Source organism: Malus domestica, chromosome 08, assembly GCF_042453785.1.
Source record: "Malus domestica chromosome 08, GDT2T_hap1".
Lineage (NCBI taxonomy): Eukaryota > Viridiplantae > Streptophyta > Magnoliopsida > Rosales > Rosaceae > Malus > Malus domestica.
The window spans coordinates 1,803,871-1,828,404 of record NC_091668.1 but is presented as its reverse complement, the minus strand read 5'-3'; the positions used below and the strand labels follow the sequence as shown (position 1 = coordinate 1,828,404).

The window sequence follows — 24,534 nt, the reverse complement described above, 5'->3', positions numbered from 1 at the left end:
TTGGCCATCACCCCGATTAATGCCTAGGCATTTAAAATTAAGAAATTACGCATAGACCTGTTGAGGCGTCCGCCTAGCCGCCCAGACCCGCCTAGGTTGCGACTTACTTAGACAGAAAATTGATAACTTTCATTTTGCATTTTATTTTTTTCAATAAATTGTAAGGGACTTGTTGAATACTTAAATGAATACACATCATATGCATGTTCCCCATGTTTTCATTATGTTCCAATACTTCATAATATATATATATATATATATATATATATATATATATATTATTCTATTTTGTAGTTTATAATGAAATTATTTATATTTTAAGTATAAACAGACACTTATTTACACGAAATATAATAGATTTACTTAAATCCGTCTAATCCACCTAGGCCCCGCATAGGCGCTAAGCCCCAGTTCGCCGCCCGACTAGCGCCTAGCTTCTTTTAGAACCTTGCTTGGACAACAAACATTTTATTTTCTTTACTGCTATAAATAAAGGCACAAAAACTTGAGAAATTACACCACAAAATTTCCAAATTACTCTCTCCTCTCTCTCTCTCTTTGACTCTCAGTACCAATAAACCCGAGGACCATAAGGTTGTGGCAATGTTGTCATCGCAGCACCCAAAGCTGGCGGGCCGGTTGTCGTCCGTATCCCCTGCCTACGTTGTCGAAGAGTTCATCGATGGACGAGTCCCCAACCACATGTTTTTTATTTTTAATAAATTGGACTATTTTTTTTTCTTTTCAAATTGGGCTTGTATCAAGTTTCCCTTTATTTTAATTATCCTCGTTTCTAGTTGTGATACAAATATAAACTTATAATCACATTTTATCTTTTCTTATCAATTTCTCGTATTTCTTAAAAAAGATTGAATTTCACATGATAGTTATAGGAATCGATAATATTGATATTTAAATATTTTATTCCATGGGGCTTGGTTAAAAGTTCAAAAGAAAGAGAAGATTTTTTTTTATTTAATACAAGTAATTTATTATACTTTTATAGTAAACAAATGAACGCAATGAGTTGAATGAGTTGAAGAGAAATTAGGATCCTAATCATCATGAATGTCTGGAATCCATATTATGCAAGGAGACATTGTTTTTGCTAATTTATATTGAAGAGTGATATAAAATCGGTCTATTTCCGGCATCATATCCATAGTTAGCACATTCATCATAGTACAACAAATTGGCCACAGATATGTACGCTGAATTTTTCATTAGACCAGTTTGAAAATAATGCATATTTAACTGAAGGGCGAAGAAAGGTTATTTATGTTTATTTTTTTAATTTAACAAATGATATTATCTAAGAGGTTGGCTTAGCTTCACAATTGGCTAACAATAATATGGTTCAAATTTACCTTTGACAAGAATAAAAAAAAATTGTAATATAGGGTAGTCTAATTCCATTTAAACTCATCCAAGTTCCTTCTTCTAATGTGGATTTATTGCCAACAATAGATAATATAGGAACATCAAAATATTAAAGTTAAAAAAAAAAATCAAATATAGATAGAGTCAAATACTTAGATAAGCAATTAGTTTGATTTTGATCTTATCTAATTCCATATAAACTCATCCAAGTTCCTTCTTCTAATGTGGATTCATTCTCAACAATAGATAATATAGAAACATCAAAATATTAAAGTTAAAAAAAAAATCAAATATAGATAGAGTCAAATACTTAGATAAGCGATTAATTAGTTTGATTTTGATCTTATCTAAGGACCAAGGGTTCAAATCTAGTTTTCGAAAACCTTATAAAAACCTTCAGAAGCCTAATAATCAACATCCTCGACGACGTTCAATATTATGGCATTGGAGGAGTTCCCAACGTCCAAGCGTCCGTCATGGTCCCCAGTCCCTGCGTACGCCGTCGAAGAGTTCACCAAGGGAGGAGTCCCCAACGAAATGTTTAAAGCAGTCAACGTTTACGTGGACAAGAGGCTGTCTTGCCCTACACTCAGAATTAAGGTCAGCAACAACACCAACATCATCAAAAACAACGAATTCGAAAGTCATCAGAAACTTGATCCGGCGGCCAATAAACTGTTGCAAGTGATCACCGTTGACGGCAATAGTCAAGAACTGGTCGACTCTTTCCAAGGTGTCGGCGTGATGTGGGCTCTGGTGTCCTCCAAATTGCCGTGCTCCTGTGATGGCCAAGTACGAGAACAACGTCACTTTGAACTAAGCTTCCGTGACGGCTTCGTTGGCGACGTCAATATGTTTTTGAATTATTACTTGAACCACATATTACAGAAATATCAAAAGATCAAAGCAAAGAACGAGCAGAAATATCAAAAAATAGAAGCACAGCCGAATGAAGTCTGCATGATTATTACTATGTCAGTATTTTGTTTACTCCTGGTTGCATTTGGGTTCTTGATTTGTCGGGCTACTTCAAATATTAAATAGAAACTATGACGGATGGGCGGGCATAGCAGCACTTCAAACTTCTATGATTGTTTCATGATTTCAAGATTTTTTTATATTTAATTTCTTTTCTTTGCTTGCTGGTTTTCAACCAGCAATTTATTAATTGTTATTATTAAGTAACTGCCCTTTTTTAGACCAAAAAAATAACTTCCCTTTTTTGTTGGTTTGTAAAACAATTAAACAATTCATTGGAAGATCGATGATATTGATATTCTAATAATTCTCCATTGCCTATTGATGATATTGATATTCTAATAATTCTTAGCGCAACTGAAAGGTTGTTTTTTATGATAAAAAAAAGTCACGAGTTTGACTTGTAAAAGCAACATCTTTGCAAAATAAAAGTTAGGTTGCGTATGATAGACATCTCATTCTGATTCTTACAAAAGAGTGCTTTGTTGGTTTGAGTCGCCTATTGATGCTGGGAAGTATTTCCCTAGCTGTATGAGATCTGATTCTAATAATATTTCGAGTTGTTATGGTCAAATTGACCACAACATTATGAGTTTTGAAAAGGTAAGGCGGATTTTAAATTCTAATTGGTTAGTGATGATTTTTTTATATGAGGTATTCATCAATTCCCCCCCTAAACTTATGATCATTGGCCAATTCTTCCCCTCAACTTTAATTTTAGCCAATTTCCCCCCTCAACTTTAATTTTGGCCAATTTCCCCCCTCAACTCTCATAATTAGTCAATTTCCCCCCTCAACTTTAATTTGGCCAATTTCCCCCCTCAACTCTCATAATTAGCCAAATTAAAGTTGAGGGGAGAAATTGGCCAAATTAAAGTTGAGGGGGGAAATTGACTAATTATGAGAGTTGAGGGGGGAAATTGGCCAAAATTAAAGTTGAGGGGGGAAATTGACTAATTATGAGAGTTGAGGGGGGAAATTGGCCAAAATTTGAGGGGGGAAATTGGCCAATAGTCACAAGTTCAGGGGGCAAATTGATGAATACCTCTTTTTATATTTTAAGTGGCAAAATTGGATTTAAGTTTGGAGATAATATTTTAATACTGATTAATTAGTACCAAAATTTATAGACCAAAGGGCATGGAATATTGGCATGTGTAATTTTATTTTTGAAAGGAAGCTCAAACTAATGACGCTTTTGCATTTACATAACTCTAATGATGACGTAGACGTTGAGCTCTGAGCAACGACGACTAATGGCAAAATCACTAGAAGACCACGACCTATACATTGTTACTAACTCACATGCATAAATTCGTGACATCACGTTATAATATGACAGGAAATTTTTTTGTGGTATTGATACATCTCGATATCACATGCATAGTTTGAAGTGGACCATCCATTACATATGGCCCAAAGAAAGTAGCTCAGAAAAGCAAAGTTTAAAAGTCCCCAACGACCAAAAACAAAAGAGATGGCTTTCCCCTTTTTCTTTCTGGTTTGGTACTCGGTCTTTACTGATTATTTTATTTAGATAGACTATTTATGCATCGAAAATATATTATCGTGTGTTTGTGATATATAATAAATGTCAAACGAGACCAATGTACTTCGAGTCACAATAGGAAAGGTACAACTAGAATTCTAGAGACATGGATCCTCTTCGGATCCATGTATCCTAATCCACCAAATTCATGTATCCGGACCATTGAAATTTTATCTAACGGCTAAAGTTTCACTAATTATAATTGAAAATTACAATTTATATGGAGAGGATTCCGAATCAGTTAAGGATAATCTAACAACCTCTCATTCTTTTGATAGTTTGGTACGTAAAGTCATGGTAAGAATACGTACCCTTCACTGAGGACCACGTAAATCGATTAGATTTCTCATTGGCTGTATTCAATAATGTGTTGGATATATAAAAATAAAAAAATAAAACGAAAGAGGAAAACGACACCTCAATAATGTAATACGTCTTAGAGTAGTGCTATGAATATTGATGAGCTAATCTGGATCATAGCTTATGCGAAATGGAAGACAAGAAGATGAGATGAATAGATTTCTTGGGGCCGTTCGTAACTTTTAAAGTAGATTCCTATTTGTAACCATTGAATCAAATTTCAATGGATTATGATGAATTTGGTGGATTCGGATACATGGATCATCTCCGGATCCATGTCCGAATTCTAGAACCGAGAGAGAGAGAGAGAGCATGAGCTTGTCGTAGAGAAACCACCGACCTAACCATCTTCGATCAAATTCAACCCCTCTGTCTCTCTTACGCAAACCCGGAAGACAAAACCCTACAAAACTCCAAACACAACCATCGTCAGCCACATCTCAATATTTCATTCTGTTACCACCCCTACCCCCACCACCACCAACCACCATACCCCCCAACCAACCCAAAAAAGAACTAAACCATGTGGTGCTTGTCGCAGGAAAGCCTACCGTCGCCAAAAACCATGCTATCGGCGGCCGCCTCACTCGCCGCCTCCGCAATCCTGTTCAAAACGATTGCAAACGACCTCATCCCGGAAGCCCTCCAAACGTCCTTCTACTCGCACCTCCAAAAGCTCTCATCCCAACTCACCGTTGTTGTGGAGGAGATCGACGGCCTGACCCCGAACAAGATGTTCGAGACGGCCAACCTTTACCTCGGCGCCAAGGTCTCCGCTGCTACGCGGAGGATCAAAGTCAACAAGCCCGAAAAAGATGAGCAGTTTCTGATCACCATTGATAAGAATCAAGGCATCGTTGATTCTTTCAACGGTGTAGATTTCAAGTGGGTTTTGATAAGCACCGAAAAACCAAACAGTAACCGTGGTGGCGAAAATTCACAGTCGGAGGTCCGATTGTTAGAGCTCAGCTTCCATAAGAAGCAGGTAGCAGAGCTATTACAAAGGCTTTTTGGTAAAGGTTTATCCCGAGAGGGATGAAGGCTTGGGCTGACTACAGCTTCGTTTGAAGGCAAATCTGGTTTGAGCAGAGTTTGTGCTTTTGTTTGTTTGTTTGAGTGTCCTTATCTCTGATTTCTCTTTCTTCTTTTATAGACACTTCGGCTTGGCCTCATGTAGCAGTAATCTTGCCTGAGTGCAGCTTGAAGGGTAGTGACTCATCCACTATTTACTTGTACTGCCACTGTAAAGTACTTTTGGGCTGATTAGCTAGCTGGTCTACACCACTTGGCCTCTAAGTAGGTGAGCAAATGGCCTTGATGAGCTGCATCTAGTCGGGAAAGGCCATTTCTGCCTTTTGAGCTTTCGACTGGGCTTCGGGCTTTTCTCCTCTTTTTGGGCCAACTCCCTTTTGAGCCCAAAGTTTAAGTTTTAACCCAAACAGAAGCTTCACCACCTTTCTCTCCTCTTTAATTTCTTTGGATTTCTGTAGAATGTAGGGCAAGTAAGATCTCAGCACCATGTGCTGTAGTATCGATTTCTCTTTGTAAAATCATCTCTCTATCCCTCTTTTCAACTCTTAAACCCCTTGAGAAACCACAAAGATAGGAAGTGCTAGACGATCAGCTTTGCACGACAAGGTTAAACCTTGCCCGACCTTCTTTGTTTTTGTCTTTTCAATCATTAACCTAGCAATATGTTGTATACTTCCAGTTGTATTCACGTTATTTCTAGTAAGATGGCTATTAAAAGACTTTCTAAGTGCTTGAATCCGATTTGAATATATCTTCATAGTTCAAACCAGATCTAAGTTCTAAGCTTTCGGGCATATAAGATTGATCATTAAAAGTCCTTAGCCTCAAGGTATAAAAAAGAACCTCATGTGGACTTAACCCATCCACGACAAGCTTTGATAACAAGAAGTCCGAAGTTACTTGGGGCGCAAGTAATCGATCTATCTCTTAGTGTTATTTCTATTATATTATGATTTTAGTAGAACGTTTGAGTATAGAAGGAATTCTTATAGGAAGCCTCAAGGCCTATATCTAAGGCCCCACAAAGGCACCTATTTGGATTCATTCTGCTCTGCGGGCTCAGATAATCAGAAGTATGATAGTTATAATACTTCTGCAAACCATAAAACAGACATCATATATTCGAGTACTGAATTAGTTCTTGATAGGAAGCCTTAAGGCCTACACCTAAGGCCCCACAAAGGCACCTGTCATAACTAACACGGCCTCTCGGGTATATGTGCAACTAAACTCAAACATCCATTTTACATCTGCCATGCTAAAGATGGCAGTGGCACGCCTGAGCACTTAAAACTTAATCTTGATTGTAAGCCTCAAGGCCTACACCTAAGGCCCCACAAAGGCACCTTTCAAAGTTAACTCTGTCCTTCTCTTTCAGCCTTTGCCCGACAAGCCTTGCCAGACAAGCTTTGCCCGACAAGCCTGCCAGTAAAGCAGAAGCCCGACAGAAATCATCAACCGACGCCAACCTCTCGGGAAGCTGTGTGCTCGTCGGCTAGGAAACACCCCCAGTGGAAATTCTAGCCACGAACAGCTTCACACGGTAGATTACAATGGCACGGATTACTGGCGCTCCATCAACCTTGATCATCCGGCGAGTTTCGAAACAACGGCGATGGAGCCGGAGATGAATGCGGCATTGGTGGAGGACCTCGAGAGGTTTAGAAAGAGGAATGAGTATTATATGAGGGTAGGAAAGGCTTGGAAAAGAGGGTACTTTTTGTACGGATTGCCTGGCATGGGAAAGTCGAGCTTGGTTGCGGCCATGGCTAATTATCTCAAGTTTGATATTTTTGACTTGGATTTGAGGGAGGTTCAGTGCAATTCTGATCTGAGAAGGTTACTGATCGGAACAAAGAGCCGGTCGATATTGGTGATCGAGGACATTGATTGTTCAGTTGAGTTGCAAAACAGAGATTCGGATAACGAGCCCAAAGCCGCGGAAGATAACAAGGTAATAACAATCTTATAAGCGTTTTTGGTTATTTGAAAGCAATCGGTTTTTAATGTTTTTCTTAATTCACAGATCAGCATCTCTGCTATATTGAACTTCATCGACGGACTCTGGTCGACCTGTGAAGAGGAGAGAATTGTCGTGTTTATGACAAATCACAAGGACCGGCTTGATCCAGCGTTGCTGTGACCTGGCCGGATGGACCTGCACATACACATGTCCTACTGCACCTTCAGTGGTTTCAAGACATTGGCATATAATTACCTGCTAATTCACGAGCACACATTTTTCGGAGAAATTGAGATGTTACTCGACGGGGCACAAGCAACGCCTGCTGAAGTTGCCGAAGAGCTGATGAAGAGCGATGATGCTCATGTTTCCCTTCAAGGTCTTATCGAATTCCTTCGAGGAAATACTGATAGAACCTGATGGGAGCAAATACTGACTACCGCCTATCGCTATTGCGATGACAGATGTAATAGACATCAATTTTTAAACACATTCTGTGGTAACTTCTCCATTATATAAATAAATTATCATCGAAGAGCCATTGTATGCACAAACAGAAAGTTCGATACAGAAGAACTCGAGAAATGTTGTATAATACTTTACATTAGTGACGACATTATAATGCGTAACGTAGAAGGAAGCTTATAAACAAAAACAGCAGCACCTCTGGAGAGACGAACTTGGTATGTGCGGATGCATCTCAAATATACTAGGAAAGCATGACGAAAATATCACACGCAGGTCCTCTTGAAGCAGGGATTGTCTTCACCAGCAGGATCTTTTTTTCTTTCAGAAAACAAGCACAATTTTCAGTTAGGCTAAATAGCCAAAATGGTCACTGAGATTTGTATAACTCATCACTTTGGTCCCTAACATTTCAAATCAATAAAAGTAGTCCCTGAGATTGTCCACCATCCATCATTTTGGTCTTTCCATTAAAAACTCCGTTAAGTGTCCTGGAGCACTTGGTCGGAAGTTTGGGCAATTTTCAAAGCTTCGTAACTCAATTGTTTCTTAACCAAATTTGACCCATAATATATCAAAATGACGATAGAAAAGTGTAGAATAAGATTATACCTATTTGGAAGCCCAATGGTTGTCGGAGATGGCTGGAAAATAGCCTCAAAGTTGACCAGTCCGAGGGAAAACTTGAAAACTCGCCGGAAACTGAGTAAACTTTAAACGTTCATAACTTCTTCAATACACAACGAAATCAAGTGATTCAAAAATTAAAATCATACTTCTCGACCAGAAAAAAAGAATGGTGCCTCTGTCGATAGCTAACTTGCAGTGGTTTGGCCGAAAAACAGCTCGAAAATGGCTATCTTGATCTCGAGTTAGCCAATTTCGAGCCGTTTTCCGGATAAACCACGGAGATTTAGCCATCTAAAAAGGTACTATTATCTTTGTCTCGTTCAGAAGTATGATTTTCGTTTTTGAATCACTTGATTTCGTTGAGTATTGAAGAAGTTATGAACGTTTAAAGTTTACCTAGTTTCTAGCAAGTTTTCCAGTTTTCCCTCGGACAAGTCAACTTTGAGGCTATTTTCTGGCCATCTCCATCCATTGGGCTTCCAAATAGGTATAATCTTATTCTACACTTTCATATCTTCATTTTGATATATTATGGGTCGAATTTGGTTAAGAAACGATTGAGTTACAAAGCTTTGAAAATTGCCTAAACTTCCAGCCAAGAGCTCCGGGACACTTAACGGAGTTTTTAACGGAATGACAAAATGATGGATGGTGGATAATCTCAGGGACCACTTTTATTGATTTGAAATGTTAGGGACCAAAGTGATGAGTTATGCAAATATCAGGGATCATTTTGGCTATTTAGAATTTTCAGTTATTAGGTTAAGTCCAGTATTATCTTTTCTTTATTTTATTTTTTTTCTCTTATACTCATTTTATTTTGTTTTTTTATTTTATATTAGAGATAAATTAAAATCTACTTAATATCTTTTAACAAAAAAAAACTAATATACTAATACACATCCATGTGCGGAACATATGACCATACTCAAGTAATATATATATATGCATGTGTATCATACATATAAGCGAGATATGAAACCTAACTAAAATATAGAAAAACGTAATATACCTACAAGCAAGACACATTAATTTGTGATACATGTTGATAATTCGAAACTACCTTTTAACCAATAAAAACAAAAAATTCCTAATAAATGTATGAATGTATAATATACATATAAGCGAGATATGAAACCTAACTAAAAGGTAGAAAAATATAATATACCTACAAGCAAGACACTTTAATTTGTGATACATGATGATAGTTCGAAACTACCTTTTATCCAATAAAAACAAAAAATTCCTAATAAATATATGAATGTATATTATACATATAAGTGAGATATAAAACCTAACTAAAAGGTAGAAAAACATAATATACCTACAAGTAAAACACATTAATTTGTGATACATGTTGATAATTCGAAACTACCTTTTATCCAATAAAAACAAAAATTCATAATAATAAACCAAAATCCTCGACATGATTAGTTACAAACACTTTTTGATAAAAAAAAAAAGAATATGTTGTAGATAAATATAATTAACTTGTGATATAGGTTGATTATAAAAATTTAAAATAAAATCTATAAATGTTGTTTAAAGCAGAAGGAAGAGAAAGAAATAACAATAATTTAATGATTAAATTTAAGGAATTGTACTTATTTTAATGAACTGGACTATTTCTATTTTGTTTTAAAAAATTAGACTTGTATCAAGTTTCTGTTTGTTTTAATTATCCTAGTTTCTAGTTGTGTTACAAATGTAAACTTATCATCACATTTTATCTTTTCTTATTAATTTCTCGTATTTCTTAAAAAAGATTGAATTTCATATGATAGTTATAGGAATCGATAAGATTGATATTCAAATATTTTATTCCATGGGGCTTGGTTAAAAGTACAAAGAAAGAGAAGATGTTTTTTTTAATACAAGTAATATATTATACTTCTATACTAAACAAATGAACGCATTGAGTTGAATGAGTTAAAGAGATATTAGGACCCTAGCTACCATCACCTAAGTGAGTAGCAAACAGACTAGCCACTAATTTCATGGGCAAAATTTTACAACAAATTGGCCAAAAATATGTACGCTAAATTTTTCATTAGACCAGTTTGAAAATAATCCATATTTAACTGAAGGGTGAAGAAAGGCTTCTTTTTTTATTTATTTATTTAACAAACGATATTATCTAAAAAGTTGGCTTAGCTTCGCTAACACTAATATAATTCAAATTCACATTTGACGAAAATAAAACAAATTTGTAATATGGGGTAGTCTAATTCCATATAAACTCATCCAGGTTCCTTGTTCTAATGTGGATTCATTCTCAACAATAGATAATATAGGAACATCAAAATATTAAAGTTAAATGAAAAAAAAATCAAATCTAGATAGAGTCAAATACTTAGATAAGCGATTAGTTTGATTTTGATCTTATCTAAGAACCAAGGGTTCAAATCTAGTTTTCGAGAACCTTATAAAAACCTTCAGAACTCTTATAATCAACATCCTCGACGACGTTCAATATTATGGCATTGGAGGAGCTCCCAACGTCCAAGCGTCCGTCATGGTCCCCAGTCCCTGCGTACGCCGTCGAAGAGTTCACCAAGGGAGAAGTCCCCAACGAAATGTTTAAAGCAGTCAACGTTTACGTGGACAAGAGGCTGTCTTGCCCTACACTCAGAATTAAGGTCAGCAACAACACCAACCTCATCAAAAACAACGAATTCGAAAGTAATCAGAAACTTGATACGGCGGCCGATAAACTGTTGCAAGTGATCACCGTTGACGGCAATAGTCAAGAACTGGTCGACTCTTTCCAAGGTGTCAGCGTCATGTGGGTTCTGGTGTCCTCCAAACTGCCGCGCTCCGGTGATGGCCAAGTACGAGAACAACGTAACTTTGAACTAAGCTTCTGTGACGGCTTCGTTGGCGACGTCAATATGTTTTTGAATTATTACTTGAACCACATATTACAGAAATATTAAAAGATCAAAAGATCAAAGCAAAGAACGAGCAGAAATATCAAAAAATAAAAGCAAAGAACGAGCAGAATGTCGGCGCTCGTATTGTGTCAGTATTTTGTTTACTCCTGATTGCAATTGGGTTCTTGATTTGTCGGGCTACTTCAAATATTAAATAGAAACTATGACGGATGGGCGGGCATAGCAGCACTTCAAACTTCTGTGATTGTTTCATGATTTTAAGATTTTTGTATGTTTAATTTCTTTTCTTTGCTTGCTGGTTTTCAACCAGCAATTTATTAATTGTTATTTTTAAGTAACTGCCCTTTTTTCAACCAAAAAAATAATTGAAAATTTCATTTTGATTCCTAAATAAGAATGCATTTTCAATAATACCTTATGTAAGATTAAAAACTAAAAATACAATGTCGTATTATACTATTCCATGTCACATTTAATCATTTTTTAAAATAAAATTATTGCATTTTTAGTTTCCCTATTTACCCTTATTACTCTCTTAAAACCAATTAGAGAAACACTAGATCCATAATTAACATGTTTGTCATAACAACATTACCATAAACCTCCTTGTTATTCCAATAAAATGGGAGGAGTTTTAACGAAAAGCCCATAGTACTATTCATTTTAACGAAAAACCACATTTTTACACTAAAAAGTCAATCTTGGTACTATTCACTTTACCCTTTATTTTGTCTTTATTATTAAAACTCAAAGTTTTCAAGCTCTTTTCATTAGTTTTCCTTAAAAAAACCTAGGAAAAATCTTGTTGTATTCGGAAGAAAGAAGAAAAATGGGCTTTTAGATGCTAAATTGACAGTGAATTCAAAGATAAATGAAAAAAAAAACAATACAAATAGAGAAAATGGAATGCGAAATCACAACCTAATTGACTGTACCGAATTGATCGAACCTACACTATATAGTACCTAACCGACCATACTGAATGAATAGGACCTAATTGACAGTACCTAAATGAACAATTTTGTATGTAGAGCAATATAGTGTACCTATATTCTCAATGCATTCTTTTTTGGTTTTTATAGTTTTGGATTGAATAAATTAAAAATGAATATTGCAATAAGTGAAAAGAACAATTTTGTATGTAGAGAAAATGGAATATGAAATCACAACCTAATTGATCGGACCTAAACTAACCCAGTGAACTAAAACATAAAAAATACAAATCGTAACAAATTGACCATACCTATCTATCGGACCTAAACCATATAACTTAGTTAATTGACTGTACCGAAGCTATCGCACATAAATTAGTGCATTCTCCACACAATATAAAATTTGAATAAATATAAAAAGAAACAAAACAAAAAACAAAAAGTTGGTAGTTATAGACAATAAAGATGACATTTTTTAGACAATGAAGATGAATGTTACTTTTATGGGTGATAATGATGTAACCGTTACATTTTTCAAATTTTGATGGTGGAGGTTATATTGTAGACAATAATGACGGCATTCTTGTAAATAGTAGTAAAACTTGTGGTTTTATTATAAGTGATATGTCATGGTGCATTAAAATGAAGGATCTTTTCCTTATCTCTAAAGGCCCCAAAAAATAACTTCCCTTTTTTGTTGGTTTGTAAAATATTAAACAATTCATATTCTAATAATTCTCCATTGCCTATGCTCAAATTGGTTGAGTCTTGACACAACTGAAAGGTTACTTTTTATGACAAAACGAAGAACCTTGTTGGCTTGGGGTTGCCTATTGATGCTGGGAAGTATTTCCCGAGTTGTATGAGATCTGATTCTAAATGGTATTTCGAGTTGTTATGGTCAAATTGACTACAACATTATGAGTTTTCAAAGGTAAGACGGATTGTGAGTTCTAATTGGTTAGTGATGATTTTTTTATTTTTCAAGTGGCAAAATTGGATTTAAGTTTGGAGATAATATTTTAATACTGATTAATTAGTACCAAAATTTATAGACCAAATGGCATGGAATATTAGCATTTTAGCATGTATTATTTTATTTTTGAAAGGAAGCTCAAACTAATGACGCTTTTGCATTTAGATAACTCTAAAGATGATGTTGACCTCTGAGCAACAACGATTAGTGGCAAAATCACTAGAAGACCACAACCTATATATTGTTACTGACTCACATATAACATGTTGGTAAAATCACTAGAAGACCACGACCGATACATTGTTACTAACTCGCATATAACGTGTGTAAATTCGTGACACCACGTTGTAGTGTGACAGGAAAAAAACTTTGGTATTGGTACATCTCGATATCACATGTATAGTTTGAAGTGGACCATCCATTACATATGGCCCAAAGAAAGACAAACGAGACCTATGCACTTCGAGTCACGATAGGAAAGCGTACAACTAAAATTCTAGAACGGGGAGAGAGGGAGAGAGGGAGAGAGAGAGCGCGAGCTTGTCGTAGAGAAACCACCGACCTAACTATCTTCGATCAAACTCAACTCCTCTGTCTTTCTCTTCACGCAAACCCGGAAGGCAAAACCCTACAAAACCCCTAACACAACCATCGTCAGCCGCATCTCAATATTTCATTTACCACCCCCACCACCACCACCACCAACCACTATACACCCCCCCCCCCCCCCCCCCACAAAAAAAACCAACCCAAAAAAGAACTAAACCATGTGGTGCTTGTCGCATGAAAACCTACCGTCGCCGAAAACCATACTATCGGCGGCCGCCTCTCTCGCCGCCTCCGCAATCCTGTTCAAAACGATTGCAAACGACCTCATCCCGGAAGCCTTCCAAAAGTCCTTCTACTCCGGCCTCCAAAAGCTCTCCTCCCAACTCACCGTCGTTGTGGAGGAGCTCGACGGCCTGACCCCGAACCAGATGTTCGAGGCGGCCAACCTCTACCTCGGCGCCAAGGTCTCCGCCGCTACGCGGAGGATCAAAGTCAACAAGCCCGAAAAAGAGGAGCAGTTTCTGATCACCATTGATAAGCACCGAAAAACCGAGCAGTAAACGTGGCGGCGAAAATTCGCAGTCGGAGGTCCGACAGTTAGAGCTCAGCTTCCATAAGAAGCACAGGGACATGGTGCTGAGATCTTACTTGCCCTACATTCTACAAAAATCCAAAGAAATTAAAGAGGAGAGAAAGGTGGTGAAGCTTCACACGGTAGATTACAATGGCACGGATTACTGGAGCTCCATCAACCTTGATCATCCGGCGAGTTTCGAAACAATGGCGATGGAGCCGGAGATGAAGGCGGCGTTGGTGGAGGACCTCGAGAGGTTTAGAAAGAGGAAGGAGTATTATAGGAGGGTAGGAAAGGCTTGGAAAAGAGGGTACTTGTTGTACGGACCGCCCGGCACGGGAAAGTCGAGCTTGGTTGCGGCCATGGCTAATTATCTCAAGTTTGATATTTTTGACTTGGATTTGAGGGAGGTTCAGTGCAATTCTGATCTGAGAAGGTTACTGATCGGAACGAAGAGCCGGTCGATATTGGTGATCGAGGACATTGATTGTTCAGTTGAGTTGCAGAACAGAGATTCGGAGAACGAGCCCAACGCCGTGGAAGATGACAAGGTAATAACAATCTTAGAAGCGCTTTTGGTTATTTGAAAGCAATCGGTTTTTAATGTTTTTCTTAGTTCACAGATCAGCCTCTCTGCTGTATTGAACTTCATCGACGGACTCTGGTCGACCTGTGGAGAGGAGAGAATTGTCGTGTTTACGACGAATCACAAGGACCGGCTTGATCCAGCGTTGCTGCGACCTGGCCGGATGGACCTGCACATACACATGTCCTACTGCACCTTCGGTGGTTTCAAGACGTTGGCATATAATTACCTGCTGATTCACGAGCACACACTTTTCGGAGAAATTGAGATGTTGCTCGACAGGGCACAAGCAACGCCTGCTGAAGTTGCCGGAGAGCTGATGACGAGCGATGATGCTCATGTTTCCCTTCAAGGTCTTATCGAATTCCTCCGAGGAAAGACTGATAGAACCTGATGGGAGCAAATACTTACCACCGCCTATCGCTATTGCGATCGCAGATGTAACAGACATCAATTTTTAAACACATTCTGTGGTAACTTCTCCATTCTATAAATAAATTATCGTCGAAGAGCAATTGTATGCACAAACAGAAAGTTCGATAAAGAAGAACTCGAGAAATGTTGTATAATACTTTACATTACTCACGATATTATCATGCGTAACATAGAAGGAAGCTTATAAACAAAAACAGCAGCACCTCTGGAGAGACGAACTTGATATGTGGGGATGCATCTCAAATATACTAGGAAAGCATGACGAAAATATCACACGCAGGTCCTCTTGGAGCAGAGATTGTCTTCACCAGCAACATCTTTTTTTCTGTTACAGAAAACGAGCATAATTTTCAGTTTCGTGCACAAAAGAAAATAAAAAAGGAAAAGCCGGCATTGATTAAATGTTCTAATTTGGGATGATTCAATTACGAGAATAATGTTTCACTAACCCGAAGCTTGGCCTGTTCTTGCCTGTCTATATAGGCAAGAAGTTCTTCCTGCCTCATTAAAGCCTCATGCAGAGCCTAATCAGGAAGCAACGTACAGTCCCAATTAAATCATCAAATGATCGAAAATGCAAGGACAAACAAAGATGAATTATGCTTATTGAGAAACGGCCACGAAACTGACTAAGTACGCAAATATGGAAAGATGAACATTATATATATATATATATATAACTTGGACAGAGGAAGAAGAAAAAGACAATTAATCCAAAATTGCATAAGGGATTCCGAAACACCAGAAAAAATGTAAATCTACATTTCAAAGGTAAAGACAAGCAGCATATCACTACTGTTGCTAAATTGGCACAACGAAGCGACTATCAAATGAGAAAAATTACCTTTTTTGTTGCAATTAACTCTGATTCTAACGCATCTACACGATAAACAGCAGCATTCAGTAGCTCCACTTTCTCGTAAGGCATCTCAAGAGGCTTTGCTTGCAGCATATCTACCTTCTCCTCAAGTTCACCAAGCTTCTTCAAAGCAGATGAGAGAAGGTTTTCCCTGGATAACCCCGGTACGGGTGATGGGGGCCTGAATTCCTCCACGGCAGTTGACTCATCGGTTAGGTCAGGAATGTTGTGGGCAGAATCAGAAACAGAGTTTTTAAGTTTCTTAGTCGCCCCCAGTGAAAAAGATCGGATTAGTGAAATGAGGGTTACAAAGAATGCCACAAGCATAGTCCAGATATTAGCATGCATGGCATCTGTTGTTTTCCCCACAGATCTTGGAGAAGATGCCCCTGCAATGTATTTTAATTGATTAATTAGATCAACTATGAATTTGTAACGAATAATAATAACTTTTAACTCTCGTAGTAGCATGGTGTTTGTAAACATAACCTCTGCTAACTATAAACTAAATTGTAATTACACGGGACAGGAGAACTATAACTAGACTTTCCAACCTCTAGAAGCAAATGGTGGTTGTAATTCTGGTTTCTTCCATCCCATATCCACAGCCTTGTCAACCATGGGAACAAGTTCATCGTACTCCGGCAAGCCAGTAGCAATGCTCGCTTTACCGACTACCCTAGCCTAAAAAAGCATTGAAGCATATCAAATACGAGTTCAAAATGTCAACAAAACGAGATGACAATTTATAGCGGAATACATCTGTGCTCAGAAAGCCAATGCTACACAAAAGTAAAAAAGATTGGTTCTACATGTTTTTGCTGCTAATGATTCAGTTGCACTGTTGCTAATCATTCTCAAATAACAGATGTTTGTCAAACACAACACTTACTTCTTCACAAACAGGAGTCAACTTAGGTTGTAAGTAGTTCCTCGTTGGTTTAGGTGAACCCATTTCTTCCACTTCAGATCCAGACTCTGCAGTAGATGTATCACTACTTCTTATCTGAACGAAAAATATAAACATAGCCTCAGAGAAAAACTTCGAATTAAATCCAAAATAATATACACAAAAAACAGCTTCTAATGTAGAATAGTCCATACCAATGGATTGCGTGGCTTATCAGAAACACTTATCCTCCCTTCACTGTTTGAAACTGTAACTATTTGTCTGAAACATTGTGCTTCGCCACTAATTACCATCTGCAAGCAAAAAACATTATTTTTAAGCCATACAATAGTACGGTCACAAGCAGAGAGAGGAAGAGAAGGTGAAACAAAAATAACAACCCATCTCACACAACCTTCAGTATGTTTGGGTCCTTCCATGGCCCTTTATCAGACGACATACAACCTCCCTGATCGGAACAGGTACAGCTACCACCCAAAAACTCTGGCAACTCACTGAATAGAGCCAAAATATTTCCACAGTTAATAGTTATGAAAACAGAATGATAACAAACCCACATACCCACTGAAAAAATAGTGAGCATCAATCACCTTGCATCGATTATTTCAAGTAAGTTGCTTTGGTACTTGTTACTCAAAACCTGAAAAAATATAACAATATCAGTTGACCCCATTGATAACTTCAGTCAACAGTGACATCAAATCTTGGGTGTATCATCAACCATACATGAATTTTGCTGGTTGTTCTGGCATCGAGGAACGCTCTAACTGTAGGCCAGAGCACCTTCCTAAAAGCATAACTAGCATTGATTATAAACATTCGGCAAAGCGTCTGCACAAAGAAATTTAAAAATTAGAAGATACAATTCATACGGATTTAATTAAAATCACCACATATACTGAAAAGGCATCAATTCTTGAAAGGATTACAAATAGAGTCCTCATACCTCAGGATAGTTGTCACTATCAATCTTCTGCAGCTGCTCTGTGAGATCTCGTGCAGACTTGGTAAAGTTTTTAAGACCCTGAAAGAAGCAACATGGAAATGTTAAATTAGCATTTGTATATTTTATGCAAAACAAAAAAATTTAACAAACACTTGAGAAGTTAACTGAAAGCATACCACGCCTTGAACATCTATAATTGTTGTGCTTGAATCTATATGTCTCTTTGCAGCAATAGAGCAGGCAGGAAACTTAATGGCAAAACACCTTTCATACTCCTGCACATGGTATCTCACATAGCGTTCCAAGGAAGTCACTTGCATAAGCTTGGTGGGATCAACTTTCCCCAACCTTTCAATGTAAACTGGTCTTCCCTCCTTGTCAACACCATGATAAGACTGAGGGTAGTGCTTTCGAACTTCATTCAACTCACTGAACTCAAAATCCTGAAAGAAAAAAGAATGTGATTTTTACTTCCGCTTATGGGTGGCATATCCACATCTTTAAACATTTTTTTAAATATGCATTGCAGAATTGTTTGGTGAATTTACCTCCAAAATTGTATCAGTACCAAAATCTTTCCTCCATTGAATCATATTGGCCCACATGTGCTTTGCTTTCTCAATATCGAACTTCCTTGCTATCAAAAATCTGCAACAAAATAACTTCTCAGCAACAAAACATACAAAGTAAACAGAAAAAACCAAACTTTCCATATCAAATCTTGTGTGCAGGAAAATAAAAAACAAAGAAACTCTGTTTCCTGGGACAATGAACAACCTCAATAACATATGATAGTCATCATGTCTTGAAGGCAGCAAGTCTTCCGAAATAAGCACCTGCCGAAAAGCGTCAACAGCCCGTAGCTCCTTGGCGTCCCTTACATCCTCAATCGAAACCGAAGTGGACAGCCTACTACCACCACCACCACCACTCTTCCTCCTCTTCTTCTTGAGAGAACGTCTGAATTTAGTGGACGCATTGATTGCTTTCTTCTTCAAATTCCCACCAATTCCAGTCCTCCTCTCCTCCTCCGAGTTTTCAAAATCCGATTTCCTTTCCCTCCTTTCGTCGTGGCTAGAGAACCCCTCAAAACCTAATCAACGTCAACAAAATTACAAAAATTACCATCATCAATCCCTATTGCTACCAATCAAAGATAAAATCCTAGTCCAAGATCAAAAATTCAATCACCCCGATCCAAAACCCTAGAACCAGCACAGGCAACAGAAACAAAATTTCAACAAAAAATAAATAAGAAAATAGGAAGCAATTAACGAACAGAAGAGATAGGAATCCGTCAAAGAAGGCGAGAACTCACAAGGCCTTGCGAAACGATCGAGAGGTCCGGACATGGCGGCGTTCCGAGAGCTGCTGAAACCGGCGGCGGACGCAGAAGCGACACTTCCTCTTCCGAATTTCCGATTCTTGGAGTGAAAAATGAGACAAGAACCAGGGCTTTTCGACGGCGGAAAAGGCCTCAGCGTCTCCGAGCTAGACGAAGATTCGGAGTGAGACAGAGGAGGAGTCTGGAGCCATTGGAGGAGACGGATTTAAGATAGAATTTATGTAATCATGATTAAAGTAGGATTTAATTTAAATTTATTCAGGTTTTAATTTGTTTGATAAATGACGGCGACTGCAGAACGGCTCACGGGAAAACGTCGGGTGACGGATGAACTAACTGGTACGGTGTAACGCCGTTTGGGAAGTTATATGCACGTGCCAGTTAAATCCACTGGGGAAGGTTGCCACGTCGGCATAAAGCGCGTGGGACTTGGCGGGAATTTAACACCGGCGTGACGACGGTTGGCTCTCTCTCTCTTTTTTACTCTTACGCGGTTTCGGTGTTTAACTTGGCTTGGATCTGGGGAAACGTAAATTGCTGCTGAAATCAGGGTTAAAAAGGTAAATCAGGCTCCGTTTGAAATTATGAAACTAACTTCCTTCTTCAGGAAACAGCATAATCCGCATCCTCGTCGAATCCTCTTTATGAGAATTCTAGATATTCGTGAATCGTATTCGTTGATCGTACATAATGTGGTTAAAAATTATTTTAAATATTTTTATTTAAAATTAAACATAAACAATACTTGACAAAAACTGATCGCACGGACACAATTTACAAATCTTCATGATTCTCACCAAAAAGATCCGTAGAGGATCCTGTTGGGAAACAGCAATAATTTTGGTAGAGAAAACAGCACAAATCATGACGCATTTTGGCTGAATAATAGAATGCGGTGTATTTTTTTGGTTGAAATCATCTCGTTTTCTTGCCTTTTACGTTTCCTATATTAATTTTGAAGGAGTTTTCTCGTCTTCCAAATGACGTAGTCAGATGATTTTAATCAACTTACATGAAATAAATCTACCATTATTATGACAATTCGTTTGAATAACACAACGTCATATGTTTCTTCCCACACTAATTAACATTATTTGACCCGAAAGTCACATAACAGTGAACTATTTACTATAAAACAAGATAGTAACAAGTTTACCCCCACACGGTGTCCATCTTTTTATTTCAAAGGGGACCAGCAGTTCACGCTTCCGGAGCCAGAAAAAGTCATAGATCATATGATCCACCAACGTCAAGGATCTAACCCAAGACATACCGTGTAAAATACAGATCTCAAATCATCCCCAACTGGACCATCCCGTGATGGTTCACAACAGTTATGTCCTGAGCCAATGATGTAAAGCAATGTGAACAGTTTTACACAGATTTGTATTAGTGGCTCAAAACGCTATCGTGACAGTTAAACTGTTCACATGGCAATATGTCAGCTGAGCTTTAACTTTTCTACGCAACGCATGCCATTCAGAAATATGGTATAAGTTGGCATGGAATCACGCATGCCAATCACAATATGCACTCTCAATTAAGTGGCAGAATAATTTGCAGAAACCAACAAGTGCCATTACATTGCTAGTAAGTTTTACCTATGCTCTATACATACATATAATTATTTACTATATTCACAAGCTTTTTACATCATATATTCATATATATATATATATAAGAAAAGCGGAGATGCACGGCGGATTGCGGGTGTAGCCGATGAGCTGATCAAACTTCCAAGAATGCTGTTTATGTACAGTTTTAAATCCCTACGGGCGATCCTGAAAAAAAAAACACACATGAATTCGGTTTGCAGTTACAGTTACACTCAAAATTTCGACTGGTATGGGGACAATGGCGGGCTTCTTACCGTTCATGCCAAGTTCTTTCTAGCACGAAGTTGGAGGAGCTTGTCCCTCCATTGAGCTGTAAGTGAGCATGAAAATATATATGTGAGATTCAAAAGCTCCAACAGCTTTTATACAAACACAACCAACAACAAATGAAAGAGCACCAACAATAACGGGCCCGAAGCACCAAAGTCTAGTCCCATTGAATAGCAGGCAACTAAATAAAGTAACATCACAGGACTTTGATAGGTGAAAAAAATACTAAATTGACAGAACGTATTTACCAGCATCTCTATAGCGTTCCTCAACTGCAGCAATAAGCATGTTGCGCACAAGATTAAACTCCTTCGTTTCAACACATGGTTGACCATTTGGCCTGAAACCATATAAAGTTTCTATTAACTCCTCTATTTTAAAGAATGCCAAATTTAGACGTCGGTTCTACCCTGATCAGATTGAAACACCTATCTACATGAATTTCCGAAAGACTGAACATGCATTTAAGTTCAATGTAGACAACCAGTCATACCATCTTATCACGGTCAGATTTCATTCCCTTAACAACTCACCTCATCCAAGACCAACCGTTACATCATCTGATCAGTTAGCTTAAATTCGATTCAGGAATAATCCCTTCGAGATTGAAAACAAGACCCATGTCTAAGACATTCAATACTTACCGATCCAGTTGAGTAAATAATAATCCATCTGAAGCAGGGCCTTGAGTGGAAAACTTTCCAGATTCGATAACTTTCATTCCATCACTGTATGCCAGGTACTTGTTGACCTGTATGGGAACCTGCACAGAATGTGGAGAGAATACAGTTGATCACAAAACGGCTATTAAGCATTTAGAGCCTTCTATCCTTGTAGATTACGATATTCCTACATTTCTGAAAGTTCAAAGAGTTTTAGCAGGGATTTTAAGCAATCTACTTCTACAATTCAGAATGTAGATCTAAAGAGCATAGTATGTACCTTGCACCGTACAGCAATGTTGATGGCGTCTGAAGGTCGAAGGTCGAAGCTGACACACTCTGTCTCACTACCTGCCTGTGATCACTTCTAATAGTGTCACTATACGCTAACTAACTTAAGAATTTAAATTTCCAGAAGTAATTCAGTCCCTCCCCGCTTTCCCCCTACCTCAAATGACCATAAAAGAATAGTAATAATAATTAGATATAATAACAAAAATTAAGCCTAATGAAGTGTGAAGGTATATGCCTTTCTGAGGTATAGCTGAGCAAAATACGCCTCATGCACTCTCTTGGTGACTCTGACAAGTCGGACCTGCAGAGATCGAAAACAAACAAAAACAATTAAAGATCATGAAGAATGTACATTAATGGACAAGCATTGTCATATTGTACTAGAAGGAGGACACAGGCATACCTCATAACCCATCTTGTCAATCATCTCCTTCACCACTTGATACATAGTTGGCCGAGCCTGCAAACCAAACCCAAAAATTTTAAAAATTCCTACAGTAACCAATATGTTGGCAAGGCCTAATTTTGCCCGCTCCACAAACGCGGAAAGACGAAATCTTAATTCAAATGGAAGGATAATGTAGAGAGAAACCATACAATAGGAACATTGCGGACTGCTGCCATGAGCAACACACTAGGCATCTCCACTGCAATCAAAGGCAATCCCGAATTCAAATTGACTTTCCAAGGTAAAATTCAAAGTAGACAATTTGTAATGTCAGAAATTATTAGTTCAGGATAACATACAAACAATTATTGGGAGAAGAAGACCGGTCCCATCCTCCATCTTCAATACAATTGCCGGATGCGGAGCATAATCGGGGAGATGCCCCCCTTGAGGGTTGTTATGGACACACCTCATGTGCCTACCATCCCGCATCTTGATCATGAATCCATCAATTCCACTCTTCACCTCAACTATACCAAAAACCATACGCAGACACTTATTACTCAACGGTTCATACGATATAAAATTATGCAAGAAAGTTTACAAAACCGTAATCATTCAGTCAGGTGCTTCAGATCATTGGCATTTCAATCATAAAGATTCATAATTCAATTTCAAGACGGCGTTAACGATTTACAAAAATGAGCAAGCTGATCAATAGCGTACCGGCTTCAAGTACGCTAGAGTTGACATAATCTTCGTCATTTTCATTGAAATTCTCCGCCATGCTTCCGTTCCCATCCGATGAAGAACTGAAAGTACAATGCACTCTCGTGAATTTCCGAGCATTTCGAGGGCGGGAAGCAAAACCCGCCTTCGTGATACTGCCGCTGATCCCTCGGAATGCAAGCCTAGCCTTCACCAAAGGGCCTACCACAGGCAGAGCGTCAAACCCCGATCGCTTTGCTCGAACGGTGGGGCAAATTACCGGCCCTTGCAAACACGCCATCTTATACTACTCCAAAATCTACAACAAAATAAACAAATTAATAATCAAACATGTGCTGTTTGGTTGCCGAGAAAATAAATAAAATCGAAAAACCGATATTTTTTTAGCATATATATTTGGATAAATTCGTACATACGCTGGAATTTTTATGCTTGATTAATGCATGATTTCGTAATTAGATCATGATTTCGAAATTGAATCATGAATTAGTAAATTAAAATGCTAAAAAAATAAATTAAAAATCCAATCTCTCCCTCACTCTCTTTCAAATTTCCAACACCCAGTAGTCAGCTCCAAGTTTTGGAGAGTATCAAACAGTCAGCCAATCACAAATACTTAAACTGATCAGAACCAAAAATCAAACCTTTTTTTCGTAATAAAAAAAAAATCAGACCTTTTTAATCACCGATCAAAGCTTTCTTAGCCGTGCGTTTCCCGGAGCTCGATTTTACCGATTCTCCACAGATTCTAAGGGTTCCGGAATCCAATTCCCAGAAACTAACTTCAACTTGAAATTCAAAAGGATCTGAATCCAAAAGCGATCGAAAGACAGAGAAATGATCAGTCGAGTGAGAGGAAGCTTCTGGATGAAGAAAATGGAGATTATTTTGGGTTGCAGAAGATTGAAGAAATTAGGGAGAAGGAGGATCACAGAAAAAGGTGAGGCGAGAAGATAAGAGATTCTTCTTCCTCCGTGTAATTTGTATTCATCGATGGAGAAAAAAGGACTCGTAGTGGGACAACTCGAATCAAGTCCGTTTTCTTAAATTACGGTTCTGTCCTTGTTGACATGTGAGCTCATTTGTTAACTCATAGAAATTTTAGTCTGCCAAAAACATGACTCAATAAACTATGCGTCATAATACAATTGGTTAATTTTTTTTAAGAATCAATTGTATAATAACAATGGTTATACCGAATCGTGTTTTTAG

At 37.8% G+C, this 24,534-nt stretch overlaps 3 protein-coding genes and 1 pseudogene across 5 annotated transcripts; 2 read left to right on the top strand and 2 right to left on the bottom strand.

Annotated features, from left to right (window-relative positions):
• Positions 1-6,914: 6,914 nt before the first annotated feature.
• Positions 6,915-7,442, top strand: LOC103440353 (AAA-ATPase At2g18193-like). The gene is made up of 2 exons (XM_070826762.1): positions 6,915-7,253; positions 7,326-7,442. The coding sequence occupies exons 1-2, from the start codon at positions 6,915-6,917 to the stop codon at positions 7,440-7,442; spliced, it is 456 nt and encodes a 151-aa protein (XP_070682863.1).
• A 312-nt stretch (positions 7,443-7,754) lies between these two features.
• LOC103440352 (phosphatidylinositol/phosphatidylcholine transfer protein SFH8-like) lies at positions 7,755-19,646 on the bottom strand. 2 transcript variants are annotated; one of them, XR_011583852.1, is made up of 15 exons: positions 19,337-19,644; positions 18,796-19,111; positions 18,567-18,666; positions 18,195-18,461; positions 18,019-18,096; positions 17,799-17,903; positions 17,663-17,712; positions 17,467-17,566; positions 17,267-17,365; positions 17,055-17,168; positions 16,717-16,846; positions 16,148-16,551; positions 15,753-15,827; positions 15,507-15,628; positions 7,755-7,926 (listed from the first exon to the last, which is right to left on the bottom strand). XR_011583852.1 is itself a non-coding variant. In XM_029106615.2 (14 exons), exons 1-14 carry the CDS (start codon positions 19,368-19,370, stop codon positions 15,608-15,610), a joined length of 1,893 nt encoding a protein of 630 aa, XP_028962448.1. In that variant the 5' UTR covers positions 19,371-19,646; the 3' UTR covers positions 15,335-15,607. The 2 variants fall into 2 exon arrangements, 1 of the variants encoding a protein (XP_028962448.1); XM_029106615.2 differs by lacking the exon at positions 7,755-7,926 and having other exon boundaries at positions 15,335-15,628; positions 19,337-19,646.
• On the top strand, positions 13,880-15,456 carry LOC103440308 (AAA-ATPase At3g50940-like; annotated as a pseudogene).
• A 1,205-nt stretch (positions 19,647-20,851) lies between the features above and the next one.
• Positions 20,852-24,364, bottom strand: LOC103410471 (bifunctional nuclease 1). 2 transcript variants are annotated; one of them, XM_029106614.2, is made up of 11 exons: positions 23,997-24,364; positions 23,320-23,620; positions 22,953-23,123; positions 22,803-22,852; positions 22,609-22,665; positions 22,441-22,506; positions 22,192-22,266; positions 21,894-22,012; positions 21,498-21,589; positions 21,234-21,289; positions 20,852-21,144 (listed from the first exon to the last, which is right to left on the bottom strand). In XM_029106614.2, exons 2-10 carry the CDS (start codon positions 23,600-23,602, stop codon positions 21,237-21,239), a joined length of 966 nt encoding a protein of 321 aa, XP_028962447.2. In that variant the 5' UTR covers positions 23,603-23,620; positions 23,997-24,364; the 3' UTR covers positions 20,852-21,144; positions 21,234-21,236. The 2 variants fall into 2 exon arrangements, with proteins under 2 accessions (XP_028962447.2, XP_070683154.1); XM_070827053.1 differs by having other exon boundaries at positions 23,320-23,630; positions 23,997-24,136.
• Between the last annotated feature and the right edge of the window lie 170 nt (positions 24,365-24,534).

What these genes read in the sequence shown, in the direction of transcription:
- LOC103440353 (XM_070826762.1), top strand. Translation starts at nt 6,915, where the DNA reads ATGGAGCCGGAGATGAATGCGGCATTGGTGGAGGACCTCGAGAGGTTT. An exon ending in AAGCCGCGGAAGATAACAAG is followed by an intron (nt 7,254 to 7,325) that starts GTAATAACAATC and finishes CTTAATTCACAG; the next exon opens with ATCAGCATCTCTGCTATATT.
- LOC103440352 (XM_029106615.2), bottom strand. Translation starts at nt 19,370, where the DNA reads ATGTCCGGACCTCTCGATCGTTTCGCAAGGCCTT. An exon ending in ATAGTGACAACTATCCTGAG is followed by an intron (nt 17,904 to 18,018) that starts GTATGAGGACTC and finishes TTCTTTGTGCAG; the next exon opens with ACGCTTTGCCGAATGTTTAT. An exon ending in TGACTCCTGTTTGTGAAGAA is followed by an intron (nt 16,847 to 17,054) that starts GTAAGTGTTGTG and finishes ATGCTTTTTTAG; the next exon opens with GCTAGGGTAGTCGGTAAAGC.
- LOC103410471 (XM_029106614.2), bottom strand. Translation starts at nt 23,602, where the DNA reads ATGGCGTGTTTGCAAGGGCCGGTAATTTGCCCCACCGTTCGAGCAAAG. An exon ending in CAGTCCGCAATGTTCCTATT is followed by an intron (nt 22,666 to 22,802) that starts GTATGGTTTCTC and finishes TTTGGTTTGCAG; the next exon opens with GCTCGGCCAACTATGTATCA. An exon ending in GGAACGCTATAGAGATGCTG is followed by an intron (nt 21,290 to 21,497) that starts GTAAATACGTTC and finishes GCTCACTTACAG; the next exon opens with CTCAATGGAGGGACAAGCTC.